The 27,694-nt window shown below is 34.1% G+C and overlaps 1 protein-coding gene across 1 annotated transcript; it reads left to right on the top strand.

Moving 5' to 3' along the window:
- Nucleotides 1–11,722: 11,722 nt before the first annotated feature.
- On the top strand, nt 11,723–13,880 carry LOC146531190 (uncharacterized). The gene is made up of 4 exons (XM_085198598.1): nt 11,723–11,902; nt 12,242–12,449; nt 13,052–13,144; nt 13,599–13,880. The coding sequence occupies exons 1-4, from the start codon at nt 11,795–11,797 to the stop codon at nt 13,811–13,813; spliced, it is 624 nt and encodes a 207-aa protein (XP_085054724.1). The 5' UTR covers nt 11,723–11,794; the 3' UTR covers nt 13,814–13,880.
- The last annotated feature ends 13,814 nt before the right edge of the window (nt 13,881–27,694 follow it).

Genomic DNA, 27,694 nt, shown 5'->3' with positions numbered 1-27,694 from the left:
CGTTTTGTGTTTATTTCCTTTGAACCCATCCTTCTAAAGTTCAATTTTATATTAAAAATTATATGAGTAAATTAAATAAATAAACATTAATTAAAGAATAAAATTTTATTTAATCAATTGATCTCGCAACCGTCTCATTGTAACGTCTAATTAGACGTTACAATGAGACGGTTGCGGGTTCAAATCCCACTCAGGTAAATTAATTATTTAATATTTCCTTTCCTCTCAGAAAAAAATAAATAGTATTTGAACATAAGTATTTATACAAAACAATAAATAATAAAATAGTCTCATTATAGTTATTATACATAAATATTTTTTATAAAATTTTATAAGAATTTTTCTTTCAAGAATATTAATAAAATCATTTTATCTTCCTTGTCTCGGATCGAAAACCATCGTCTCTATAAAGAGACACCAACCACTCCACCACAGGGAATATTATCACCATATATTTCCAGCTGCTTCTAATATAATAATATCAATTCAGCCACAAATATATCCTAGGTTTAATAAAATCTCGTTGCCCTATCCCGATGTTATTACAGGATATTAAGCCTGTATTCCACGGGATAAGATTTCGCTATTTTAAAATTTTTACAAGTAAGGTGTTTTTTTTATTCAAAGCTTAACATTTTTTTCCGTAGTGTAACAGAGAGAATCTAGTGTCAAGACCCTCCGTGGTTATCGATTCGATTCTCAATGTCTTGAAAATTGAGGAACTGAGTGTTTTAATACTACGTGCAATGCTCTACAGGAAATAATATGAAGCAATTTTTTTCATATACTCCATTTTAGATATTAATAGTTTTGAAGTATATAAACGCCTGAAACAAATTCAATAGCAATATTACTTTAACGTAAAATAGAATCGAATAGAATAGGAATCGAATTATCATTTTATTTAAACTATTTTTATTATATAGCTTTGCTAGACAAGGAGCGGCGTTGAGCTCCGTATCTCCACCTGATATATACTAGAAAAATATGTGAAGCCTTTTCTCGATAAGTGTATTTCGGGTAAACCATTTAGTAGCTTGATGTACTGCCTGTATAGAACTATTGGCGACAGCCCAAAGCCGTGTTCTCGACGGCAGCGCCTACGACATAGTGGTTGTTACTTGTTAGAGATAAAAAGTTACTTATAGTTTTAGAAACGGATCGCCCTTATCAGTTACCGAGTTGATTGTTTAGCAATTATTTACTATGATTTACTATCTTTTTTTTATGTAGGGTTAGCAAAGAAAGTTTCTGTATGAGTATGATAGTTTTAAGTTCGATCAACTTTAACAATAAGAATGATTTTATTTTAATTATTTCATCGCGGCGTTAGGTTCGCCTCGTTGTCGCTCAATAGGCAATGTTTTGAAAAATTGGTTAAGTCTTAGTAGTTCCTGAGATTACAGTGACCAACCAAACAACCTCTCATCTCAATAATATAAGTAAACATAGCAAAAAGAATTCTTGCATAAATCGAACCTATTACATCTTATCGATATCGTTAATGTTTTACCAAGGTAAACAGTAAATTTTCATTTCAAACAAGCGTCCGCAGTAAATCTTGTTGCCTTTGCGAGTCGACAGTGGGTAATTATTTTAGAGGGTGGCGAGCAAATTTGCGCCCCTAATAAATGAGGTGTGAAACGTGGCTAGCTAATAACAACATAAAATAGATTACAGTATTATCAATATATAGCTAGAAGTGAAGCCAGACCCAGGGTGTGTGGGTTCGATTCCTACTCGAGGAAATGAAATGTTTAGTGTTTTCATTTCTTCGCTGTCGTGTCTGGTGCGTTGAGTTCCACCACTCAATACGCAAAGCCTCCAGAATTCGGCGGACAGTGAGTAACGCAAGAACGGAGTGAACGAATTAGACCTGTTTTAGCAAATTGTCTTTTCTCTGGTGTGGTCTCACATTCTGCAAAACAAAATAAAATTGAAATAGAAATATAGAGAGAAATAAATAAATGAAAAAAAATCGGTCAAGTGCATCTTCTAGCACTTTGAAACCATTTCGATGCTTAATATTTATAAACGAAACCGAACGACAAAGTGGCCTAAGGTATTAAAAGTTAAAAAAAACAATAAAACTCTTTTTTAAAAAAAAGGAAGCTTCCAGCTTTTTCCCGCGTAGCAAAATAGAGAGAACTTAGTGTTAAAACACTTCGCTTCATCACTTCTCCTTGGTATTTGATGCATTCTCTACGAGGATACCCATAAGATGGTAATATTTATAGCATACGTAGAAATTTCTGTGATATAAAATAAATAATATACACAACTACTATGAGCAGAACGAGGAGAAAGGGACGGACGAGTATGAATTATGTCATTTTCTGTTTTGAATGCAAATACATGGCGTTAAGCTCCGCCACACACCACGTTATGCCTTGAAAATTGTGCAGTGCGTATAGAACTGAATAACAAATGGTACACTCTGCCTCCCCTGGTGCTTATTATATTAAAAAATCATTAGTTAGACCATTTTATTTTACGGCGTATCAAATGTATTTTACAATATAAAATGACGAGGGAATCTTGATATTTAAGCACCTATTATAATGTCTTGAGAGTAAGTGCTAACCGCAAGATGACCCTAACCAATGAATAAAAGACTTTTTTTCTACACAATTTGTAATATTTATGAGGTTTGCCGTTTGAGTTTTGAGCACAATATAATAATAGAAAAAAGATGTTTCACTTTTCTTCCCTCAAAGCATCCTGCTTTTGTGTTAGGCAGAGGAAAACTAGTGTTAAGACACTTCGTTCCTTACTTGCTGCTATATTTTCGAGATATTGTGCGTTGAATGACGGAATTAAACGCAGCACTTTGTCTTTTTGCTAGAGCTAGAAAACGATTATAATTTATTCCCTCGAGTAGGAATCAAGCCCACAATCGTTGCGTTTTCAGTTAGATTCTTTGCCTCCATCCTGAAAAAATTGAACAAATTGAAATTTTATATTATAAGAGAACAATATTAGACTGCTGGTCCTTCTCAGTACAACTACAGGTCTGCAATCTTACCAGTAAGAAAACAATAGTTGATGTTTTTATGTTGACAGACTGATTAATTTGCAAGTGTTTCATCAGCCTCTCTTCGAACGACTCGCCACTGAACTGCTGAATGTTCTTGCATAAGTCTTATTTGAATAAAATATTTTCACTTAACGATTTGATGGCAAACGGAGTACCTTAACACTAAGTTCCCTCTGCCTACCCAGCTACACGTGGTATACAGCGTGAACCTATTAAAAGAAAGCATAATATAGAAAACTCATCAGAAAACCAAAATGTTCGGCCCAATTTTTTTGTACCATAAAAATCACTCGGTTTGAACTCCTTGTCAAAGAATGTCACGAGCGTTTTCTTCGAATGTAGGTTACAATGTCACGTCGGTCGTATATTGATGTTCACAAGAAAATAGTCATCAAACAGATTGATTAAAATAATAGTACTTATTTCTCTGTTGCAGGGTTGGTTAAAGAAAGCAGAGTTGAGATATTTCGATTTTCCCTTTATGAAATATAAGGATAAATCGTGGAATTCTATTATTCTTTTGCATTGTGCGGGCATGAAATCTTTTTTAAATATAATCAGTCCCCTGAAAGTAAATCGAACCTTCAATCATCGGTTTTATGGACAGCCACTTTATTTAATTCTACATACAATGTATAAACAAACATACCTACTAAAGTTTATTGCATAGGGACATATTAATTAATCACTCTTTTCTCTGCCAATCGAGGTAAGAAATTGATATATTATTCTGTCAACTTTAAAATCATTATTGAGGTCGTGGCACAGCTGTACAGCGGCTGATGATAAACGCGATTATTTCGGGTTCGATTACCACCCAAGAAAATGAATTTTCTCCATTTCCTAGAAATGTCTTAAAAGTTAATCAAGAACGGAGTGTCTTAACACTAGTTATCTTCCAAAATTTTATATGAAATTTGGATATAGAAGACAGCATATTTCAAAACTAACTACAGACAATTGAAAACTCTAGATCTTCTTTATAGGAAAGTATATTAAAATAATATATACCTATGCAATTTATTGATCGATAAGGAAAAATCCCTGATTGATATAATGTTAAAAGCATTTTATCTATAAGTTAAGTACCTATAAAGTTTTATTAATCAGGGCTCTACACATCTACATAGGCTCGGCTATAATAAATTATACAGGAATAATACAGTTTTATAAATTGCAAGGTCGTCGCGGCGCAGGGGCACAAAAGTGGGGCCTGTAATGCGACGGATGTGGGTTTGATCACCACTTGAGGGAATATATTATATTTTCATTATTTCGCTCTGGCTCAACACACGTGGTTAACGTCAACCACACATAGTTGACGTCAACCACAGCGTTCTTAGTGTTTATAATTTTATTATTTCTTTCAGTCAAAATTACGTACAACAAAAATAAAATTGTAGAGCAATAATGAAATTTCAAGATCGTAGTAAAGGAGTGAGGGTAATCGCAACATTTATGTTTGTGGAAAATTAGGCGGAGAGTGAGAAACTAAGTGTCTTAGTGTAGGTATAAGTATGCCCCCCCCCCCGCTATGTACAAGATCGGACGGACAAAAAAGTAACCCTATTCGGATTCCTTTTCACCTTTTGAAGTACGGAACCTTAACGAGGGTGATGGATTATATAAAAAATACCAACTAAGACAAAGTGGTCTAAAAGTAATTGTAAATATATTGTGATATAGAGGGTTACGCCCTGAAGTGACTCGCAAAGGCAAGAAACGTGTCCTTGCATAAAGCTCGCCTCTTGTCGTAGACTCCTTTATAATGAAACAGGGTTGCTATAATATGAATTATGAGAGGGGAACACTGATGGTCGTGGATTTGATATCTAATGGATTCTGAGGCAGGAAGGTTTTTAGGCTACAATGCTGAAATAATTATGGTTAAATATCCACTAGGTCCCCAGGTTCCTTCTATATATTCTGCTAAAAACAAAATAAAATAATCGTTATAATTCTGTTACAGCCCTGTAACCATTTTCTGTCACATTTATCAGGCTAGCCGCCTCTATATTATTTACGTGATCCATTCACCAAGTGTATATATATAATAAGAAGTAGCTTCACGCTTCTTTCCTCATAGCAGGATAGAAGCTATAATTATCAAGTACGAGACGTTTTTTTAAGTTAAGGGGCACAAGCGCGCGACGATCGTTGGTTCGATTCTGATTTGGGGATTGAAATATTTAATATTTTTATTTCCTCGCTCTGATAACGAGGCACAATGTGACGTTGAGGTCCACCACCCAACACGCAATGCTTTAATAAAGTGGGAAACAGAAATATTTTAATTGGAATACATTTAAAAAATATAGACCGACTTCAAAACTATATTTATATACACAATCTTAAACAGAAACTAAATTGTAGAAAATAATATTTTAATCACTTCAAAGTAAGGAAAACTGAAGAATAATAAGCGAAATTATTAATACTTATGTACCTATTTACTATTTAAAATCCACTGTTTTTGAAGTCGGTGGCAACAAGAGTGCGTTTTTCACTTTAGTTTTGTGTATTTAGTAGTTATCTCTTAATTGTGCTTTTCGTTTCTTCGTCGTATTTAGTTTCGTCATTTTTTTTTCTTGATTAGTTCTTTCTTCTTTTTTCTTACTTCTTCTATTCAGTTTATTTTTTAATCTTTACAGAATATATAAGTTACAGTTTTAAGAATAAGCAAGTTCAAACACACAATTTAAGCAATAGAAAGTAATGGAATTACATCTACAGTCATCAGCTTACCGGAATACCTTGGTACTATACAACAAGCCTGACTCCTATAATATGTAAAAGATTATTTCCTAACTCCTAATTCTAAACGTCCTATCGTCATCATCAGCTCGGTGATGTCATCATATGAGGAATATGACAAGCAAATATATAATTTTAACAAGAAATTATATGAAAAACATACGTACCTAAAAAATTGAGGACATTTTTTTCTTTCCCTGAGATTCCATAATAAGATCCTGACTTAATGGGAAGTATGCTCTTTCAAAAAAAATTGGTTCACAAATAACTGAAAAATCGGCGAAGAAACATAAAAAAGAAGTAAATTATATAATAGAACCATCTCTTTTTAAAAAATACAGTCGAATTGATAACTTCCTCCTTTTACAGAATTAGTTAATTATATGCGGCAACTAGTGTTTTATTATTCTAAATATGTAAATAATATTTTGAAATATTATAAAATAATATGTTTATTTTATAATGAATCATCCAGTCCTCTAAGCTGCCATGTCTTCCAATAATTGTATGACACGAAAATGATAAGGCTATTGCTATCTAATTGAGTGTTCTTGACATCATAATGTGAATTGATTTGAGTATTATTACTACTCGGGGATTTTACTTTTAAGTTAAATTAGAATTTTGTTCTAGATAATCTATATATATAAAATCGAAAGGTCACTCATTCACCACTAAATCTCAGAAACTACATGTGCTAGGAATCTCAAATTTTGCATAGGAGTTATTTATAAGACGTAGGTGCTCGCTAAGACGGGAATTTGCAATATTCGACTTCTAAGGGATTGTTTTTTGGGTTGAAAGTTTGTATGAAACTTCGTTACTACAAATGGAGGACGTAACTACTCATGTAGGCAGAAATTAATAATAATGTAGTTCACGCGGGCGAAGGCGTGGGCGGGCCGCTAGTAATATATATTTTTGTGTATTTTATGAAAACTTATACAAAAATGTAACGTAGCTGGTACTGGTACGTAGCTCGTAACTGCGTCTTATGTATACGGTATTGGAACGTAGATTTTATGCGTTTTTGGAAAATATTTTTCTATTTTTAGCTTCACACAGGGTAGGCAAAGCATTCAGACACTCTATTCCCTACTAAGACACTTCCGTTCCCCATGTTACGCCGAATTCTCGAAATATTGCGTTTTGAGTGGCGGAACTCATAGTCGTGCTTTGCCTCGTTTTTAGAGTGAGGAAAAGAACATTTTAAATATTTTATTCCCCCGATTGGGAATCGAACCCATAATCGTCGCATTTACAGTCACACGACTTGCTGCTGCTCCACTCTAAATTGAATAATGTAAAAACATTATAATTGTGATTCTGATTCTTTTACCTCTAAGTTGGTAATTAAACGCCACCTAATAATAACTTAGGCGATCATAAATACTTGATAGCTCATTACTCATCCTATAAAAATTTACCATATTGAGATATAAAGGAAGGTGGTCTTACGGACACCATAAATATAATCTTAGTAAAACTAAGTAATACATTGTGATCCCCATTTCTTAGTTATTGAGACATTGCATTGGAACTCTACGCCACCAGAGACATTAAATAATTAAATATAATACTTCCTCCGAATTAGAATCGAACCCAAAATCATCGCGCGTACAGGATATGTAAACATTCCCTCACTGATACACAACGGCCTGAATGAATACATATTCATAAGTATATTTCAAATTTTAATATTAATTTGTTAGTTGTATAAAATTAATTTTGATTATTGCAGTCCATGGCTTTGTGCCAACACATATAAATATGCAAAACCGACAACTCTGCATCAGGCTGTATAATAGTTTGTGCTGTTATTGAAATATTTTTCTTGTAATCTTCTTGCGAGCTCGTTTGTTTGAATAAAGCTTTGATTTAGAATTCAAATTTCAAATTCAAATTCAAAATATTCTTTATTCAAATAAACTTATAATAAGCACTTTTGAATCGTCGAATGAACATATGAACAAAAAGCTACCACCGGTTCGGAAGGCAGTTCTGCTGAGAAGAGCCGGCAAGAAACTCAACAGTTGCTCTTTTCAAAATCAATGGTACAATCTATTACATTAGTTGGCAGCTATCCTGCATTACATTCAATAGACATTAATTCCATACATGTTTATCCTCTAAGTATTCTTGAACAGTGTAATAAGCTTTACTTGTTAGAATTTTTTTTACTGATATTTTAAATTTTGGAAGTGGCAAATCTAGAATACACTGTGGAATTTTATTATATACACGTATGCTCAGACCCATAAAAGATTTATTAACTTTTTGGAGGCGAAAACTTGGAGTAACAATCTTATCTTTATTTCTCGTTTCTATCGTATAATTGTCACTATGTTTACTATGACAATGTATATTTTGTCGGACAAAGAGAATATTATAGTATATAAATTGGGAAGCAACTGTAAGAATACCTGCATCTTTGAAAACATCTCGCAGAGAATCTCGCGCTCTTAGTTTATAAATATATCTCACGGCTCTTTTTTGGAGGATAAATATTGAATTTATGTCTGAAGCACTGCCCCATAGCAGCATTCCATAAGATAAAATACTATGGAAATAGCTATAGTAGACTAGTCGGGCAGTGTCAACGTCCGTCATTTGTCTTACTTTTTTAATTGCAAACGCGGCAGAGCTGAGTTTATCCGCAAGTGCTTCCAGATGAGCGTTCCACTGGAGTTTGGAATCTATAGTTACACCTAAGAAAATAGCTGATTCCGACAAATTGAGAGTTTCTCCTTTAATTAGTAGACTGACATTATTTTTTTTATCATTTTGTAAAGCAAACTCAATACATTTCGTTTTTTTAGCATTTAACATTAGATTATTAACATCAAACCAACAAAGAATATGCGATAATGCGCTATTCACATCGTCATAGTTTATTTTATTTCTGTCAACCTCAAATATTAAAGAGGTATCATCCGCGAAAAGTACAATATCACATAGGTTCTTCACATAAAAAGGTAGATCGTTAATGTAAAGAAGAAATAAAAGGGGACCAAGAATGGATCCTTGTGGAACGCCCATCTTTAGAGGAGATCCAGATGATTTTACATTATTTATTTACTAACCTTCTGGATTCTTTGGTTTAAATATGAGGCAATAAGGTCAAGGGCAGTATCCTGTATACCATAATGTTTTAATTTTAATAACAGAGTTACATGGTCTACGCAATCAAAAGCTTTGGATAAGTCACAAAACACTCCAATTGCATTTTGTGACCTCTCCCATGCGTCATAAATGTGCTTTAGGAGTGCAGCACCCGCATCCGTAGTGGACTTGCCTTTGGTGAAACCATATTGCTCACTATGGAAACAATTGTTAATATTTAAGAAAATTGTGAGCTGGTTGAACATTATTTTTTCAAATACTTTACTTAAGGATGGCAAAACAGAAATCGGTCTGTAATTTCCAGGCTCAGATCTATCTCCACTTTTGTAAAGCGGCACTATTTTGCTATATTTCATTAAATCAGGAAAAGTACCGGATTCTACACAATTGTTAAAAATTAAAGCAAGGTAAGGAGCAATATTAGGTATAATTGAATTAAAAACTTTAACAGACATGCCCCATAAGTCACCAGTTTTCTTTAAATTAAGGCTTTTAAAAGTTTTGACAATTTCTTCTGGTGACACATTCTTAAACACAAAATTTTGTCTACAACTATTTACATGGGTTTTTAGTATTAATTCTGCTTCCGAAGGAGATGATGGCAGTGAACGTGTTACTTCAGTTGATATATCAGAAAAAAAATTTTGAAAAGTATTTGCCACTTCTAAATCTGAATTTAAGATTATATTATTCACTTTTAATTTAATAGGTTCACTGACAGCTCTAGATCTCCCAGATACAGTAGTAATAGCATCCCATGTAGCTTTAATTTTATTATTAGAGTTCAAAATTTTTGCTCTTATATGCATAGACTTAGCCTGGCCACATACCTTTTTAAATATTTTTGAAAAATTTCTAACTTTTAACAAGAACTCCGGATTTTGATTCCATTGCCTCATATTATATAATTCGTATAGTGTGTTTCTGCTTCGGTATATACCAACAGTTGCCCAGTCGCTAAAAGTTAATTTCGAGTTTTTATATATTTGTTTAACTTTAAAAATGTTATCAAACTCTGTAGAGAGTAAATTAAAAACTTTACAATATAGCTGATTCGGATTTAATCCGGTTATTTCTAAGTTTGCAATTGTTTCACACACTCTATTATTAAAAAGATTAATTTTATTTTCAGTAATTGGTGTAATCGATATTTGTTTACGTTCTGCGACTGTTTTATCTATTACCGAAAACAGTTGACCACAATGATCCGAGCTCAGATTAGTAATAATTTGTTTTTCTACAGGCCCACAATGACAAAAAACATTATCTATACAAGTAGCGGACGTATTCGTTATACGAGTTGGTTCAAAGAACATATTAAACAAATTAAAAGATTTATCTAGATTTTAAAAGATTTTTTCTATTGGAACTCAAATTATTCAGAACATCCTCCATTTTCTCTTCAAATACTTCAAAACTACCTGAGGGGGGTCGATACACGCATACTATAATATGTCTATTGAATTCAACGCAGGACAATTCAATGGAGCGTTCGTCGGAGAGAGCTACTATATCTGGTCGCGATTTACAACGTATGTCATTTCTCACTAATATAAGCGAACCGCCGCGGATGGCCTTCTCTCTAACGAACGAACTTGACAATTTATAGTTTTCAATATTTACTGTATTGTTACATCTCGAGATCCAGTGCTCAGTTATACACATTATATGTTTTTTTTTTTTTTTTTTTTTTTTTTTTTTTTTTTTTTTTTTTTTTTTTTTTTTTTTTTTTTTTTATTTTTTATAAAAAAAACAAAGGACCTCTAAGTTACGTATCGTAATATCAAATATCCAGGTCTACGATTCCTTGATGCAGAGGGAAAATCAAACTTCTAAGTCAATGCAAACAAAAGATATGTGCATCGTGAATCTAACATATTCATCCCAATTCATGCCTACCCTAAGCAAAGGTAACTTAGTACGATATAGTAAATATTTCATCTTTCGTAGATGGGAATAGAACCTACAACCGTCATGTTTACAGCTAGACCCCCTATCATATGTTAATAATGTAAACCACTTATCACTACGTGCTATTGAATCAAGTGTTTATGCATTTATATATTCATATTTTATTAATTCGTTGCATCACATATACAAAGATTAATAATTTTGCATATTTTATGATTTTTTTAAACATTATTTCTATTATCTTTATCTGATAGCTGGGCACGGACGTGTGACTATAAACGCGACAGATTGTGGGTTCGATTCCAACTCGAGGAAATTGAATATTTAATATTTTCATTTCTTTGTTTTGATGTCATACGTGGTGACCACATCAGTCTATACGTGACCAAGATCATAGAGCTGACCGCCGTATAAAATTGAAAGTTTCTGAGGATGTAACTTTAGTGGGTGAATGTTCAGAGTAATATAGCTTATATATCTCCGATATTATATATGGAGGCAACAACTTATGTTTAGATTTAGCATCATCATTGAACGTTTAGATTTAGAGGCCAGTCGTGGCGCAGGAGCACAAAGTGTGACTGTAAACCGATTGTTTGTGGGTTCGATCCCCATTCGAGGAAGTGAAATATTTATTTGCTTTTACACGTACACACAATGCCTCCAGAATTCGGCGCAAAGTGAGAAACAGAGTGTCTTACCGGAGTATCTTAAATTCCCTCTGCCTACCCTGCTGTTTGCGGGATACAGCGTGAAGCTTATTTTGATTTAACATCATTTGGCTATAATATAACATTAAGTTTAAGCGGGTGGAGCTGCGGTCCGGTCACTAGTAAAATAACACTGTGCACTCATCCTTATAGATAAAATAATAGTATTTAAGTAATCACTCGACGAGGTAAGCAGTTAGTTTGCAACGTACAGTCTATATATATACAAAAAATAGTATTACAGACAAGGCCTAAAAAAATGCATAAACTCGTTGTTTTTTTGTGCCTCTCCTCGGCCGCCTTTGCCCAAATTCATTTGCAGGGGAAATGTGAATTAAAGGCGGCGCTCACCGCAAATTTTACCGCAGTAAGTGTCGATAAGTTTAAGTTAGATTGGAGTAGGCCCCCGTGGCGTAGTGGCATAGTGTACGATAAATGTGACGGCTGTGGATTCGGTAATTATTAAAAATGATTTATTTAGTAGGGAACAGAGTTTCTCTTTGCCTACTCTACAAAGAATAAAAAAATAATAATAAATAGATATCAAATATCGGTGTAAAGTGCAAAACTGAATTCTCAACTCATCTCTTTTTCTGGAGAAGCTACACCGCAACCAGAGCTAGAAAAGGAAAATGATTAATTCCTCCATTCCTTTCCGTTTACTCTAAGATCTAAAAATATTAAAATAGAATCAACAATTTTACAGCTTACTGGTAATTGGCATCAACTACAGAGAATAAATGAAGCAGGCAGTGTCGATGGAAATTGTCTATCTCTAAATTTTGCATACAACGAGACCGCTAACACGGCTCACTTCACCACCACCTCTGTTACAAATAGAACGAAGGTGTCTCGTAATGCGACTATTACATTAAAGGATATCACAACTGGTATTCTAAATATCAAATATACAGGTAATATTTTTTTTGGTATTACGCTGTATCCCGCAGGTAGCGGGGCAAGGGATCCTGGGAACATAGTGCTTAGACACTGCGTACATGAAATCCATCAGTCCGTGGACCTATGATATGAAATTTGGCTCTAAGTAAAAAGTTATAATACAAATAAACGAAAAAATCCAAAAAGTGATAATGTATTTCATAAAAAAAAAACATAATCTATTGTCAGTTAACACTAGGTTCACTCTGTCCTGCTATATGCGGAATACAGTGTGAGACAGTTTTTTTTTTATAAACGATTACAAACTTATATGTGTACTTCATTTCATACAGAATGAGTGCATATTCCCGCAAACTTACGTTTGCTAAAATTTATAATTTGTACTCGATGACCTACAATCCTAAAATTGGTACAGTAGCCTCGGTGGGCCAGTCCAATAAGTACTTAATAGGTTTTTATTTAAAAAAAATATGGAAACTGGGAAATCTATTTTTTTAACGATCTGGAGACACAAAATTCGTGTGCCTCCTTTAAAAAATAACATCACTGTTAAACAACCCGTGAAGGTAAAAAATATTATAGATATTTTTTTTATTATTAAATAATAATTTTTCAGATGGTATTAATTACGATATGGTCATACAGAGCACTGATAATAAAAATTACGTCATAATCCACGGCTGCAGTGCACACGACACTGCAAAATCTGGTAAGTAAAACACATATAATAAGCTAACATTCATACATATTTAGTACTTTGTTATTATATTAAATATCTAAATTATTTGAGGGCATCGTGGCCCAGCGGCACAAAAGGTGTGACAATAACGCGACGATTGTGGCTTTGGTTGGGGATTTGGTTGAACACACTAGCGCTAATCTTCGAACTACTGGTTCAGATTAAAATCTTCTTTTGGCATTGGCTAGTCCATCTAGGATCTAGGATCTTTCTATTATTATATTAGCTATACTAGATTGTGTAATAGTTAATACCCACCGAGTAGGCTGAGGGATTCTGGGAACCTCGTGTCAAGACACACTTCCCGTCTCCACCTTCCACTGAAGTGAGTTCCGCCACTCAATTCGCAATGCCCAACATTGCGTGTTTAGTGGCGGAATTCAAAGCTTGAAGGTAGTGTATAATATATATTAATACATTTCAGTTTACGGACAAGTATACACCAGGGGCACTAATGTATCAGATGCAGTAACAACTGCTATAAATGAAGCTCTAAAAGCAGTTACAGATCTTAGTAATGCAACCTGGAATATAGGCAGTCATTCCCGAGAAGCATGTGAAACTGATAGCGGAATGAACTTGCAAGTATCATCCTTCCTATTTCTAATCGTCGGGTTAGTTTTAGCTAAAGATATGTAATATGTTTTAAGCATTCTCTTTCATTCATGTAAAATATGTTGATTAAATAAATTATTTATATTTTCAATAGCTATGTTTTCTTTTTTGTATATATGGAGTGTTTTAACACTAGTTTCCTTGCTGCATGCGCGATGGCGTGAAAATTAAAATATAAAAAAACACTTAATAGATAATAAACAGCGATTTTATAGATACAAATTTCATACAAGTTGCCTTCCGCCATTTTGTGACGGCTGCCATCTTGAATTGTCACATTTTTTCAAGAAATGATATATTAGATGATTCATCATTTGTATAATCTGCAATTTTATTACAGCGGCCATATTGGATATATATTTATATTCCATTTGTAACTTATCATGATTAAATACAAACAAATCAACAAATATTAAATCAAGTCAATCATTTCATTACATATAGTTACAACAAATAATAGAGAGGCTGTCTTAGCGCAAGGGCACAAGCAGGGACTGTAAGCACGACTGTTGTGGATTCGACCATTACTAGGGGAAAAGTAATATTAAATATTTTAATTTCTTTCTGTGGTAAGCAGGCAAAGCGCAGCGTTAGTGCCGCACTCAACACGTAGTGCCTCAAAAATTCGGTGGAAAGAAACGGAAATGTCTGTGTGGAGAACAGAGATTATTCCCAGGTTCCTTCTATTTACCCGGCTATGTAGGGAATACTGCAAAAGGTAAAAAAATTGAGCTCGTTATAATTTAAATCGTTGTCTATCTTATATTTTTATATCGTTCAAGTGTTTTTAAATGGAGCATTATCTTGTTTAAACAAGCACAGACTATGCGCAAGCTCTCGAGTCGATAATCGATCGATATGATAAGGGTACGTAGTACCTAAGTGTTTGTTGTAATTACAATAATATTATACTGGTATAATACGTTCGACGAGCCGTGGCCGCTCTATTTGGTTATGTGAAGGAGGTTGTTCACTCAGGAAAAAAATTGTCAAAAATTGTAAAATCAAATCTGCAAAGCGATCTGCCTCAAAGTACCCACGAGTGGTCGACCTTACTATAGGTATATTAAGTACACCTTCGCAAATTACTTCCAACTGTACACACCAGGATTGTAGATTCGATATCCACTCGAAGGAAAAATTATATTTGAATTATTCCATTACTTCGCTCCGGAAGGAGAGGACAAATATTAATTTAAAATTAAATGGAAAGTTGAGAATGGACTAGATTAAAAAATTGAAAACTGTTGATCCACGAGAAGTACTAATGGGGAATTTAAGAAAAAATAATCTTTTTTATTATTGCGTTGGCTTAGAAGTACGATTTTTTAATAAAGCCAATCAGAATATTTACCAAAAATTTCAGCTAGAAACCTCCACTCAATCCCGAGTTAAATGACAGACGGACATCAAAGAGAACCTATAAGATATCCATTTTTTCTTTTTAATGTACTAAATAGAAAAAAAAAATAAACTCTACAGATCAGATGGCCAGAATGCAAATGAAGTTCTTCTTCAAAGTTTGCCAAGACGTTAATTACCCCTTTTCCACTTTGCTTAGACTTTAGGTGCAGTAAATATTCCGCCCTGATGAAATTTCTTAGTTTAATTATAGCTCATACAAAAAAGTACTAAATACTATAGTATTCATTATTAAAAACCTTGGAGTTTTTTTTCACTATTTTCGTTTCCCTGCTTTGATAGCTTAAAGCACGGTCTTGGTATAAGATTTTTTTAGCTTCACCTTGTATCAACACATAGGAAGGAGACGGTGTAAATCGTGATTAATTTGGTTATATAGTTTCATTTAAAATGTGTAATAATCGTGATAATCAAAGATCTTTTAATATATACAATGAATTGGGGCCTCGTTGTGGCCTCTATATCCTTCAGGGGGAATGAATTACATTTATCTTCCACACAGTGATAAGAGAACGCTCGGCGTTGAGTTAAGTGACTCAACGTGGATGGAAAGTGGGGAAACAGAGTGTCTTAACACTAGGTTCCACTTTGCCTTACTATTTTCTAAATATAATATTTTATATCAATTTCTCACAGATTATATAAGAGTGGCATTCAATTGTGTACAAAGTCGTGAAGTTTAGGAAAAGAGAAGTTTTGAAAATCTAAGAAAAACTTAGTTTTGTTTGCCCCTGTGTAATTACTCGGGAGTTTTTTTTCAACTTTTTTTTCAGTTTCAGTTGAATAAACAGAAAGTTTTTTAATAAAGCTCTTGAAGACGTTGATAATTTTCAGATTAGAGTGTTTAGAGACTTTGGCTTTGGACTTTGGCAGTTTAAAAATGTATTACTACGTGTTTGTTATGGAATCGATTCCAATTCGAAGGTAGAATGCATTTTTTTTTGCTTTACGTGGACAATAGAGAAGGTACAGAATCCAAGTTTCCAGGTTCCCTCCACCTATCCCGCTATGTATGGGTACAGCTGCTAATAAAAAGTATAGAGTGGCGGAACTAAGCGCCGTGCTTTGTCTTGCTACAAAACATACACTAGGTACATTTTTGTTCGAAAATGTACAAGAAACATACCTATCATTAGGACTTTTTAAATCAAAAGTGGAATATCCGAAGTTTTTTTACATTTCAAAGAATTAATAATGATATTTTTTCAGCGAGGTTAATCCAAGCAACGCAGCTCTAAAGACTGCTGACTGCGAATTCAAAACCTTTTATAATGCCCATATTTCTTATCTAAGATATAAATTATGGTTGAACTTATGAGATTTTTCCCTGACGCTGCCTTTGTAATTTTTAACATGGTCTTTAGGTCGATTTGTAACTATGTAACTTTGTAGTAAAATGTAAGTAATTGTCAGTCATTAATACGTAGCTTTGGATATAATATTATGATATTTAGGCTGTCGTGGTACAGGGGCGTAAGATGTGACTGTGACACAGGTTCTGGGCTCGATCCCCACTTGAGTCATATTTTTATTTCGTTGCTTGGCACAAAGGCAAAAGTCTGGATTTGAGTTCCGCCACCCAACATGCAATGACTTAAAACTTGACGCCGAAAAACGCGGCGGAACGTGGGGAATGGAATGTCTCAACCCTCTGCCTACTCTGCTGGGTGTGGGATACAGGAAAAAGCTGATTTATTTATTTATCAAGCTAGTCTAATCATGGAGGATCATCTAATCACTCATAAACACATTATTCTCCTTTGCGTCGCGCAGTCAGTAAAAAGGAGAAACACGACAGAAGGGCACAACATTCTTCGCAAATGTGAAATGTGAATTTGCTCCCTTTAATATAACGTTGATTGACGTAATTTAACACAAAATTTCCCAAATTCTAAGCCAAAAATAATTATTAATTTAAATTGTTCACATTTTATGTGGATTTTCTTTATGAATAATTTACTTTGTAAACAAACATTAAAATGTTGCCTTGCATTAAGGGAGGGTTTGCTAAGCTTTAAAAGTAAAGGTATTTCTTTTCTATGGTGGCGCAGTTTAGAAGTACTAAAATGTAGGCGCGTGTTGTGGTTTCAATTAAATAAACTTATAATATTTTATTTATATATACTTATTAGACATACCATCATCATTTTATCAAAATCTCGGCTTAGGTTGTCCCGGCCGGGTAAATTTATATTAGCCAAAAAGGCTTAGAATCCACTATATCTCTCGTCTCTTGTCTCTAATTACAATGGAAAGCGAAAAATAAAGTGTCTAAACACTACCTATCTTCCTATATAGGGAATGAAACGTGAAGCTGAAAAATTGTAACTAAGTGTTTTTCTTTAGCGTCTTAAACAACTTTATTTCTAATATCGGCTGCCAAAAGTAATAACTTAATTTTCGTCAGTATGAAACGTGTAAAAAATTCAGTTTTAGCGAAAACGTTCTTGGACCTTTACAGCTTTTGATTTCCCTTGTGCATAGATTGGTCGTGTCGCATAGTTTCTTAAAATTACTTACACTTATATTATAAAACTGAAAAGTTTGGTTGAGCGCGGTAATCTCAAGAAGTAAAAAAAAATTAAGACCAACTTCACGCTGTATCCCGCACGCAGCAGGGTAGGCAGAGGAAGATTTGTGTTAAGACACTCTCCGACATTGTCTGTTGACACAAGAGCGAAGAAAGGGAATTAATAATATGAATAAATAATTAATTTCCTGATGGAAATGGACGGGACGGGAAGGAACCCACAAACCCCTGCACCACATGCTCTAATTCGAATGAAAAAAATATTTTTGTGCTGCAGTCCATTTATCTGGGAGGGCTTATAGGCTATGTACATAGTGTTTTTACTTATGTGTTAATTAACGGCACAGACCTGTGCCTGTTTTGATTCTGTTATTTTGAAAAGTCTCTTAGTAAAATTGACTAATAGCTTGAGTTAATCTGTGCTAGGAGTATCTCTTCGATGTAAAATAAAAGAAAGACTAGAAGAGACTTTCTAAAAGTCATTTCCTGTACTTGATGATACTCCTCGAATGTTTGAGTTGGTCGATGGTGGTCGTCCACCACGTCGATTGTAAAAATTTTAAAGGTTGCCTTGAAAATGAATAATATTGTGCTCGTATACATACAACGTTTGATTGGACACTAAAATATTCATATATCGGGACGCCGGAGAGCCGTGAAATATAAAATATTTCAACTCAATAACCTTTTCAAATTGACTCGCTTTAATCATTTTCTCCATTTTTTTTCTTCTTAGAAAGAAGTCGCTTCCAATGATCTAAGTTTTTTATTCTTCAAAGTAAACAACAGGTTTTAATACGGTTTTTACTAATGGACACAGCTATCGGAGAAGTCGTGGCACTGGGGTAGAAGGGCACGACTATAAACGCGAATGTGTGTTCGATTCTCAATCAGGGGAATGAAAAATATTAAATAAGTAGTAGTATTAAATAAGTGAAAAATATTAAATAAAATAATTATTATAACGATAAGGAATTTGTTTATTTGATCGCGCTAATCTCCGAAACTACTGAAGCAAGTTCAAAAATATTTTTTTTCTTGAAATATTTTAATTTCAGAACGAGCTCTGGTAAACAGGCCAAGCGCGGTAATATGATCCGCCACTCAACACTTAATCCCGCAAGAATAAGTGGAAAATGACAAAATTCCTCCGAAAGGAAATCAAACGAGCCCTTGCGCCAGGACGGTTTTAGGATTTGACTGTGAATGTAATATAATTTGATAATCAACAAAAAAATTTGACTGTGAATGTAATATAATTTGATTCTTTATTACATTATGAATCATATTTTACCAATGCCACTCAACCTGCAATACCTGTGAATATGGGGAACGGAGTGTCTTAACACTAAGTTCCCTCTGCCTACCCTGCTGTGCGGGATAATTTAGCAATGCACAAGTACATCACGCGTCGCTACCCATACATAAAGCGATTTAAAGGCTTTGATCACACAAGCGTTTACAGGATACGTATTCTCTATACATACATATCCATATTTTATTTAATTTCACACTGAGGAAACCAAATAATAAACACGTGTTGAATGGTGAAACACACACGCCAGGTTTGGTCTTATTTGGTAATAAGAAAAAGGAGAAAATTTAAATAATAATCATCGCGAATGGAATCGAATCTATAACTATCAGGCCTATACGCTGTTCCGTTGCGCCATGACGGCTTCAAGATATCAAGTTGATTTGTCAACTATACTTATAACAAAATAGCGGATTGCAAATTTTTGCACAACACAAGGTTTTTTTTATTAAAAATTTTGTTTAATAATGTAATTTTGAATCGTCCACTACCACTGTAATTAATTAACTTATAACTCAAAAATTGCTATAAATTAACAAGAAAATAAATTAAAAAAACTGCTTTTAAAACATGGATATTTATAAAACTTATATTTCCAAGCTGCTATAAATATAGGCTATAAAATGAACTGCTTTCAATTTTAATTCGGCAGCCAATGAGGACATAAATCGACGCGGTCGTTAGCGCCTGTCGATCTGACCTTCTGCCTTTTTCGGTACCCCTACTATGATCGTTTTATCTATTTATGTAAATAATAATCAATGCATTTAACTTCACGCTGTGTCCTGCACATAACAGGGGAAGTAGAGGGAACATAGGAACCTAGTTTTAAGATACTTCCGTTGTCCACTTTCCGCCGAATTCTGAAGGCATTGCGTGTACCTTCTCGGTACCAGAGCGAGAAAATGAGAATATTATTATTTTTTTCATTGCCTAGAATGGGCATTGAACCTATAACCGTCGTGCTTACAGTCGCACCCTTATGCCCCCGCGCCACGACGGAGATTATATATAAATTAATTTCATTTTCCTCTCTAGCTCTTCCTGCCCAATGTTTGGCTCTACCACAATTGGCTCAATACACAATGTCTCAAAAATAGTACTATTAATAGGAAACTGTCTTAAAAGTAGATTCCCTTTGTTTATCCTGCTATATGCGGGATAAAGCGCGAACCTGCTTATTTCTAATAAACATTGATAGCTTCTCATTACCGGGTCCTGACCGCAAATGTTGGCTTTGACTTAACTAGCGGTCACCATTGTATAGCTTATAAAGACAGTCATTAACAACTATATATGTATTGTACGTATAGCATATATATGGACCTTTTGTCAGTCTGTATGTCATTGTGAATGGCTAACAATAGGCTATTAGGTGTAGTTGTAGCAAACTTAAAGTTTATTCGATTTTGTTTTAGGAGAATATTTTAACTTTAGTTGCTTATCTAATTACCTTGGTATATTAAAGTAGGTAAATATTATTATGCTGTATCCCCCATAATGCAATTAGATCAGAGGAACCTGGGAACCTAGAGTTAAACACTTCGTACCGATTAACGTACCGATTTCCCTTTCGTTTTCCACTTTCCGCCAAATCCTATATCTTATAAAACAAAGTCGCTTTTCGTGTCTGTCTGAACTTTCTAACTCTTCTTCTTCTAAACCACCCAACGGATTTTTATGCGGTTTTCACCATTAGGTCGAGTATTTTTCAGGGAAGGTTTATATATAGTTTATTATTTGTACATTCTTATGTAAATTAACATAAATACGATAAATGTGTCTAAAGTCCTACCCGTTGAGACACTTTCGCGCATGCGCTGCTTTAATGGTAAGTACTACATGAAAAAAATGTACTGGAGTATTGTTCCTCTTAAAAAGATCTACAAAAAAGTCCGCGAGAGCATATTTTTATGTTTTAAGGATAACGTGTAGTGATCATATTTCTGTCTAAAAATAGTAATTGCAATATATTTTTTATTTTGAGGGATATTTTTCCATAATGGTATTAATCCTTATCCTTTAAAATACTTTATTATTTTTTTACGTTAAACGAAGATAAAATTTGCTTTTTACACTATTTCGAAATTGCGAATAGTTTTAGAGAAAAACGCATTTAATTGTTGACACATCACGACGTTGACTCATCAGCTGTGCCGACTCAAGTTTCACTTATCCCTTACTCTCAGCATATAAATAAGTATATTAGTTACGTTGGCCATTTAATGTAGATCAAAACTGTCTTTTACTGTTTTTTCATTTTAATAAGTACTTTAGAAGTTGTTACAATATCAAAACATCCTTGCTGCGAAACGCGCCCCGCGACGTTTTGCTTATACAAGCGCGTCATGAGCAGTCATCAGTGGTTCAGTGGTAGAATGCTCGCCGCGCGGGCCCGGGTTCGATTCCCGGCCAATGCATTCTATTTAATTTTCCTCACAGGCAGCCACATAGTGCTTGCTTTTCATCAGGGACAGAATACCCTCTTCAGCATTAACCACAAGTTGGAAAAAGACCCGCCCGCTATAGAGGCATAGCAACGAAGATTTAGATGCGTTTGCACGTATTGGATAATTGGAGTTGAATGTATTATTTCAGCGCGATATATTTGGTTTCATATTTTTTGTAGTAGTTTTTAGTAGGTAGGCTTTTGTTTATAATTTCTTCCGTTTAAAAATAGTCATTTAATTATCTAAAAATAGTCATTTAAATATATTTTAATAAGTACTTGAAAAGATTAGTAGCACAGATTTAAAATTACGGTACCTACTAAAAAGTCTTTGCCGAGTAAAACAATTGGAAAATCATTATTGAAACTACGAAAATGCGGGTTGCATTAGAGTTTAATTAATTTTCACATTATCTTAAGTGCTTTGCAAACATACATTATATTAATAATCCAGTAGTAAAAGCGGGCGAAGCCGCAAGGGGGTCGCTAGTAAGTAATAAATTTAAAAAGTACCTACTCAATTCGTTTTTTTTTATATGTTTTAGAAATCTATCTATAATATTAGGATAACGATAAGGAATTTGTTTATTTGAACGCGCTAATCTCCGAAACTACAGAAGCAAGTTCAAAAATTATTTTTGCTTTAAATAGTTAGTTTGTTGAGGAAGGTTTTCTATGTAATCTATTGGACCTGCAATCAGATGAAAATGTCATATATGTAAAAATGTCAGGGGGTAAGTATAAGAAAATACTTAATAACCATAATTTATTGTTCCTCTTTTACATATACACACTTCTAACACTGTTTCTATATAACGCTTTACACTTATACACGTTTTAAAACGCATAGTTCCAACAATGACACTGATTTTAAATACTTGAACACTGTCACAATTTTACACCTTACGACGGGCAGAATAACGACGTACTGACTCAATCCATCAAAAACGTCACTTTTTATAGCCGTTCCCTTCCTCTTTTATAAATAATTATGTGCGTATTATTATTTTATATTCTGTAAAATACCCTCACACTGACAATTGTCTTACATATATCAACACAATTCTTAGTTATTTTTATTTCCATAGAGCTTACCAGAGGCAGAGGGAACCGAGTGTTAAGATACGCCACTCCCATTTTCCTCCAAATTTTGAAGGCAAAGCGTATCGATTGGCGGAACTCAACGCCACGAATTGACAAATAATAATGGAACCCACAACCTGTCTTACAGTCTCACTCTGAGCCCCTGCACTACGGCCTAAATCACACTTACGAGTACCTAACAGGTATTATGTTTATAACTTAATATTATAATATAAGAAAATATATCAAAACGCAACTACAGTAGTAGCGTCTACAGATATGTACGTTAACATTACGTTGTGGCATCGGCTATAAACAAACCGAGCCGTCACCAATGACTTTTTGATGAGGGTCCGCGTTTTGCGTCGCCTGTGCCTTGGAGATACGTGCATAACCATTCTGAATGCGGGAAATACTTTAAAATGGTGCTTCTAATGATCTTGGCGAAAATGAAATTTGTTTCTTTATAAAATGTACTATATATGATGTTTTTTAGGCTGTATTCCGTACATAATATACTAGGTAGAGGAAACGTGGGAACCTAGTGTTAAGGCACTCTGTTTCCCATTAAGACCTTCCCCAATTTCCGTTGATTTCTTGAAACATAGCGTAGTGGACGAATGTAATTAAAATATTAAATATTTCCTAGGTATATACAGTATACTAGATAATCATATTAAAATAATCAACCAACTGTCCCTAAATTAATTTAAATAACATTAAATAAATATTCGTATAGTTCAAGCAGGCGAAGCCGCGCGGAGGCCTATAGTATATTATATTATTATAGATAGTAAGTTATACTTAGACGATAATGCAGGCCTATAATTGCATTATGATACTATTCGCGCTTATTAGTGCTAGGAATTGGTGGCATGTAATATAATATTATACAAACATAATTAGTGAATATTATTCTGTATAAACAAACCTATAGTATTGAACAGAGGCAGGCAAATATCGGCAGAGGGAACCTGGGAACCTAGTGTTAAGATATTCTGTTTCCATTAAACACTTCTGAACCCCTACTTTTTGCCTATTACCAGTAGTTTTATTTAGGTATCGTTTGTATAGAATCTCAAATAAACCGGAGGTTAGGAAGTTTGAGATATATAAAGTTTGACCTAGGCGGTCATAACTTCTACTGTAGGCAGTACTTCGCTTCCAGTTTTGTAGACCTAGTGTTAAACACTCCGTTTTCATCTCATCCGTTCTATTGAGTAGGGAAACTTAACCCTGCACTTTATCGTCTCACTAAAGCTTACTATATTGTATAAAAATTCAATTTCAAGTTCTTTTCAAGTAGAAAAGTGAAGTTACTTTAACAATCACATCATCTGCTGCTAACGTCTTTGAGTCAACCCTCCATTAACTTAAGGGTGAAAGTTTGGTAGTAATTAAATGTAACAAGATTCGACTTGCCCAAACTGTTTGGAACTTTTGCAATTTTACCTTTTTTATTTGGATAATTCTTAGCTTTTATACTTACCTGTCAAACAGAGATCGTGGTGGCTCAATGAAAAAAAAAAATGTTAAGATGTTAAAAAAATATTAAGAAAAACGCAAAAAAAAATCCCCAAAGCAGTTAGTATAGAAGAAGGCATGATATCAATCGGAGAATGTAAAACGGAATCTTAACACTACGTTCTCATCACTACCCTCATTATAGTAATACACTAGCTTATACGTCAAATATTCTCAAACTAACTTAAACCAATATGAAAGGCAGACCACATTCAACTAACCCAAATACTAATTCTCACTACATTCAAATGTAAATAGAAGTTTTAAAATTTAACCGAATGAAATAACAGTTAAAACTAAACTACGGTTCACCGAGCCTCGCTGAGAGTTAGCTAACCACACTGTGGCTGTGCAGCTTCGAAATGGCCTGAAATTCTATACAATTAAAATATTCTAAAATAATAGTGTACTGGGGCAGTTGAATAGCGTTTTTTATGGTAAAGCTAATTCACTATAATTTGATTATTTCTAGTCCTTAAGATGCTTTTGTAGCGTATGGGCAAAAGCGTGGGACTTTAATTGCGATGTTTGTGGGTTCGATTTCCAGTCGGGGGAATGATATGTTCAATTTTTTTCCTCACTTTAGTAACAAGATAAATCTGACAAAAATGGAATCTCAAGAATTTGAAAGGAAGTGGAGAAGAAAAGTGTCTTAATGGAGAATGGAATGTCGTAACATTTAGGTATTAACATTAAGTTCCTGGGTTCCCTCTTCCTAACCTGTTATATACCTACTTAGCTCTGATAGAAAGAGCGCGTGGCTTTCCGCTATTCAAGAAGTAATATTTCAAATTTGAGCGAAAAGCAAATTGTCTTGACACTAGATTCTCTTTGCTTCTGCCACATTTTGTCTAAAAGAAATATAATTCTTTCCTAGAATAGGAATCGAATCCAAAACCGTCGCGGATGCTTGTGTCCCTGCACAACGACTAGCGTCAATGTCTCTTTGTTTACCATAATATCTAAATTATGTATCAGCTCTCATCAGAAAGTGCTCAGATCCAGGACTAACTTTCTTATATAATATACGAGAACAATCATACGCTAAAATGAGTTTTGTAAATTCCCTAAAATTGAGATAGTTTTGGCAACGCGGGACGCGACCTAGCCAAATTTATTCTACGTGTTGCGGCATTGCAGATATCCAACTTCTACTAACCGAGGTATAGTAAAATGGAAGATTTAAGAGGGTTTTGTTGAAACTCACGGGTTTTCTGGGTTCGATTTTACAAAAACTTAAAGATTTTAAGAACTAAAAAAAAGTTTTTTTTGATAAAACATATTAATAAAACGAATCTAATGAACGGCCGATATGTTTATATGTAGGCAGTCAAAGGTATTATGGAGGAAGCCTAAAGAAAAGCCACTTGTTAATTGCTTAGGTATTATCCACATTACCTACCTGGCTATAAACGGTTGTGAATTCGATGCCAAGTCGGGGGGTAACTTTTTTTTCTTTTTCTCGGTCTGGTAATAAAACAAAACACAACGTTAAGTGCCACTACACAAAACGCAATGTCTCGAAAATTTCACGCATCGTAAAGAACAGTGTGCTAGTGTGCTACATCTTAAAAAATAAGTAAAAATATTTGATTAATATTAATCATCAGATTTACTTTATCTAAGGTTTTCAGTTCAAGAACCTAAATATGAATAGATGTCTAAAGATAATTAGTGGCAAGTGAAGCGGAAAGGGTGATAGAGGCGAGGGAGCCTCTCCTCTCAACATTGTTTATTAACTCTGGAAGTTGCGGACCTTTAAAGATGTTCTGCAACTAAAGTCTTAAGGACGTATACCATAAATATAGTTTTACTGGGATATTTAAGTTTTGTTTGTTATTGTTTTTTGGAACGAAGTTCCTTACGGCAGGCTTGGAAGGGATAGGAATTTCGCTGCGTGACCGAACTGAAAAAAATGTGATAGTAAAACCGTAAGAAAAATGCGTGGAATAAAACCGTTAAATGAGACGTGCGCAGGCGCGACAGTCGCATACACAGACGAGTAGTGTATAATACCTTTCTCTTTCTCCCTCTTTCTTTTCGATCTCTCATCCCTTCTCTTTCTAACGAAAATGAATTACGATGTTTTTTTGCAATTTGTGTCGATTCTACATTAGCCGAAGTTATGTTGCTATATTTTCTCTTAAACTACGTATAAATGCATGATATATGCGTGCAAGTTATGCGCTGATAAATTTTTTTTTCAGCTTCACGCTATATCCTGCATATAGCAGATTACGCAGAGGGAACCTAGTGTTAAGACACGTCGTTCCTCACTCTCCTCTCTGCTGATTTTTCGAGACATTACGTGTGGAGTAAGGGAACTCATCGCCGCTTTTTGCCTTGCCAGAAATTGGTATGAAGAAATTGATTTTGGTACGGAGAAACGAAAATATTAATAAATAATAAATCATTTACCGGAGAGAAAGTCGAACCTATAATCATCGTGTCACAGTCACACCCTTGTGCCGCTGCGCCACGGTGGCCTCTAGCCTATAATTATTTTAGTTACATAGATTTTATTAAATTAACTATAATATACTGAACAAATCAACCTGATAAAGACATGTTAAAAATAATAAAATTTATCCTGAAAAATAGAAACGAGTGCTACACCTAGCTAAGAAAGGTTGCTTGGTAGTTACTTTTTGTTTTACTTAAGGAAAAACCAACAACTTAAAATCTAATTCCTCTCTCCTTGTTAGCTAGCGGGTCAATTCTCTTTTAGAGTTCCGCAATGACAAACTTATTACTGAAATCGTTAATAGAGTTAGCGCTTTCTTTGTTTTAGTTTTTCTGGAAGTGCTTTTGATTTTGGTAAAATATATTTATTTTGATATACAAGTATTTTAAAGTGGTAATCAAAGCATTAAGCGGCATAGGCTGTGATTGTAAATACAACGGTCGTGGGTTTGATTCTCACTTGGAATTCTAATGTCGATTTTTTTTTAAATTTCCGCTACTGGATGATTATTATTAGGTGAAAAAAAACTTTAAATTTTATTAAGTAATATTCACACAGGACTCTGTAGCGATATATTGCTGAATTTCAATATGAAATACACGAAAATATCGAAGAAAATACCAGATCATTTTTAGGGTTTCGAGATCTGTATTTCAGATGAAAAATTGGAACTTATAGATATTGTGTTCATTTCAAGTCTTAACACTTACGATGTCATGTGACAATATATAAGAAACTTCTGTTCCCCACTTTCCGCCCAATTCTGGAGGCTTTGAGTGTTGAATGGTGGAATAACTCCGAGCTTGGTCTCGTTACCAGTGCGTGGATACTAAAATAATAAATGTTTCATTTCCTCGAAGAGGAATCGAACTCACAACCTGTCGCGTCGCGTACAGTCGCAAATGTTCACGCTTGTGCCCCCTCAACATGACTATCTTCAAAACTGCCGACTGGCAAAACTACATAAGGACGTCAAATAATAATTTTGCTTTGCTATATTAAGTAGGCGCTATTACAAATTTATAAAGAACTATTATAATTATTCAAATATTAAATAAACATTCCATACTCATTAAGATACTTCCGTTCCCCACTTTCCACCGGGTTCTGGAATTTTC

Source organism: Heliconius melpomene, chromosome 15, assembly GCF_056956725.1.
Source record: "Heliconius melpomene rosina isolate 202511_hmr_F chromosome 15, ASM5695672v1, whole genome shotgun sequence".
NCBI lineage: Eukaryota > Metazoa > Arthropoda > Insecta > Lepidoptera > Nymphalidae > Heliconius > Heliconius melpomene.
The sequence above is the reverse complement of the archived record's forward strand: the minus strand, read 5'-3'. Positions and strand labels throughout refer to the sequence as shown.

Excerpts from the sequence above, each read along its gene's own strand:
- LOC146531190 (XM_085198598.1), top strand. The coding sequence starts at position 11,795 with ATGCATAAACTCGTTGTTTTTTTGTGCCTCTCCTCGGCCGCCTTTGCC. Across the intron at positions 12,450-13,051 it reads TCTAAATATCAAATATACAG|ATGGTATTAATTACGATATG; the intron begins GTAATATTTTTT and ends ATAATTTTTCAG. Across the intron at positions 13,145-13,598 it reads ACACGACACTGCAAAATCTG|TTTACGGACAAGTATACACC; the intron begins GTAAGTAAAACA and ends AATACATTTCAG.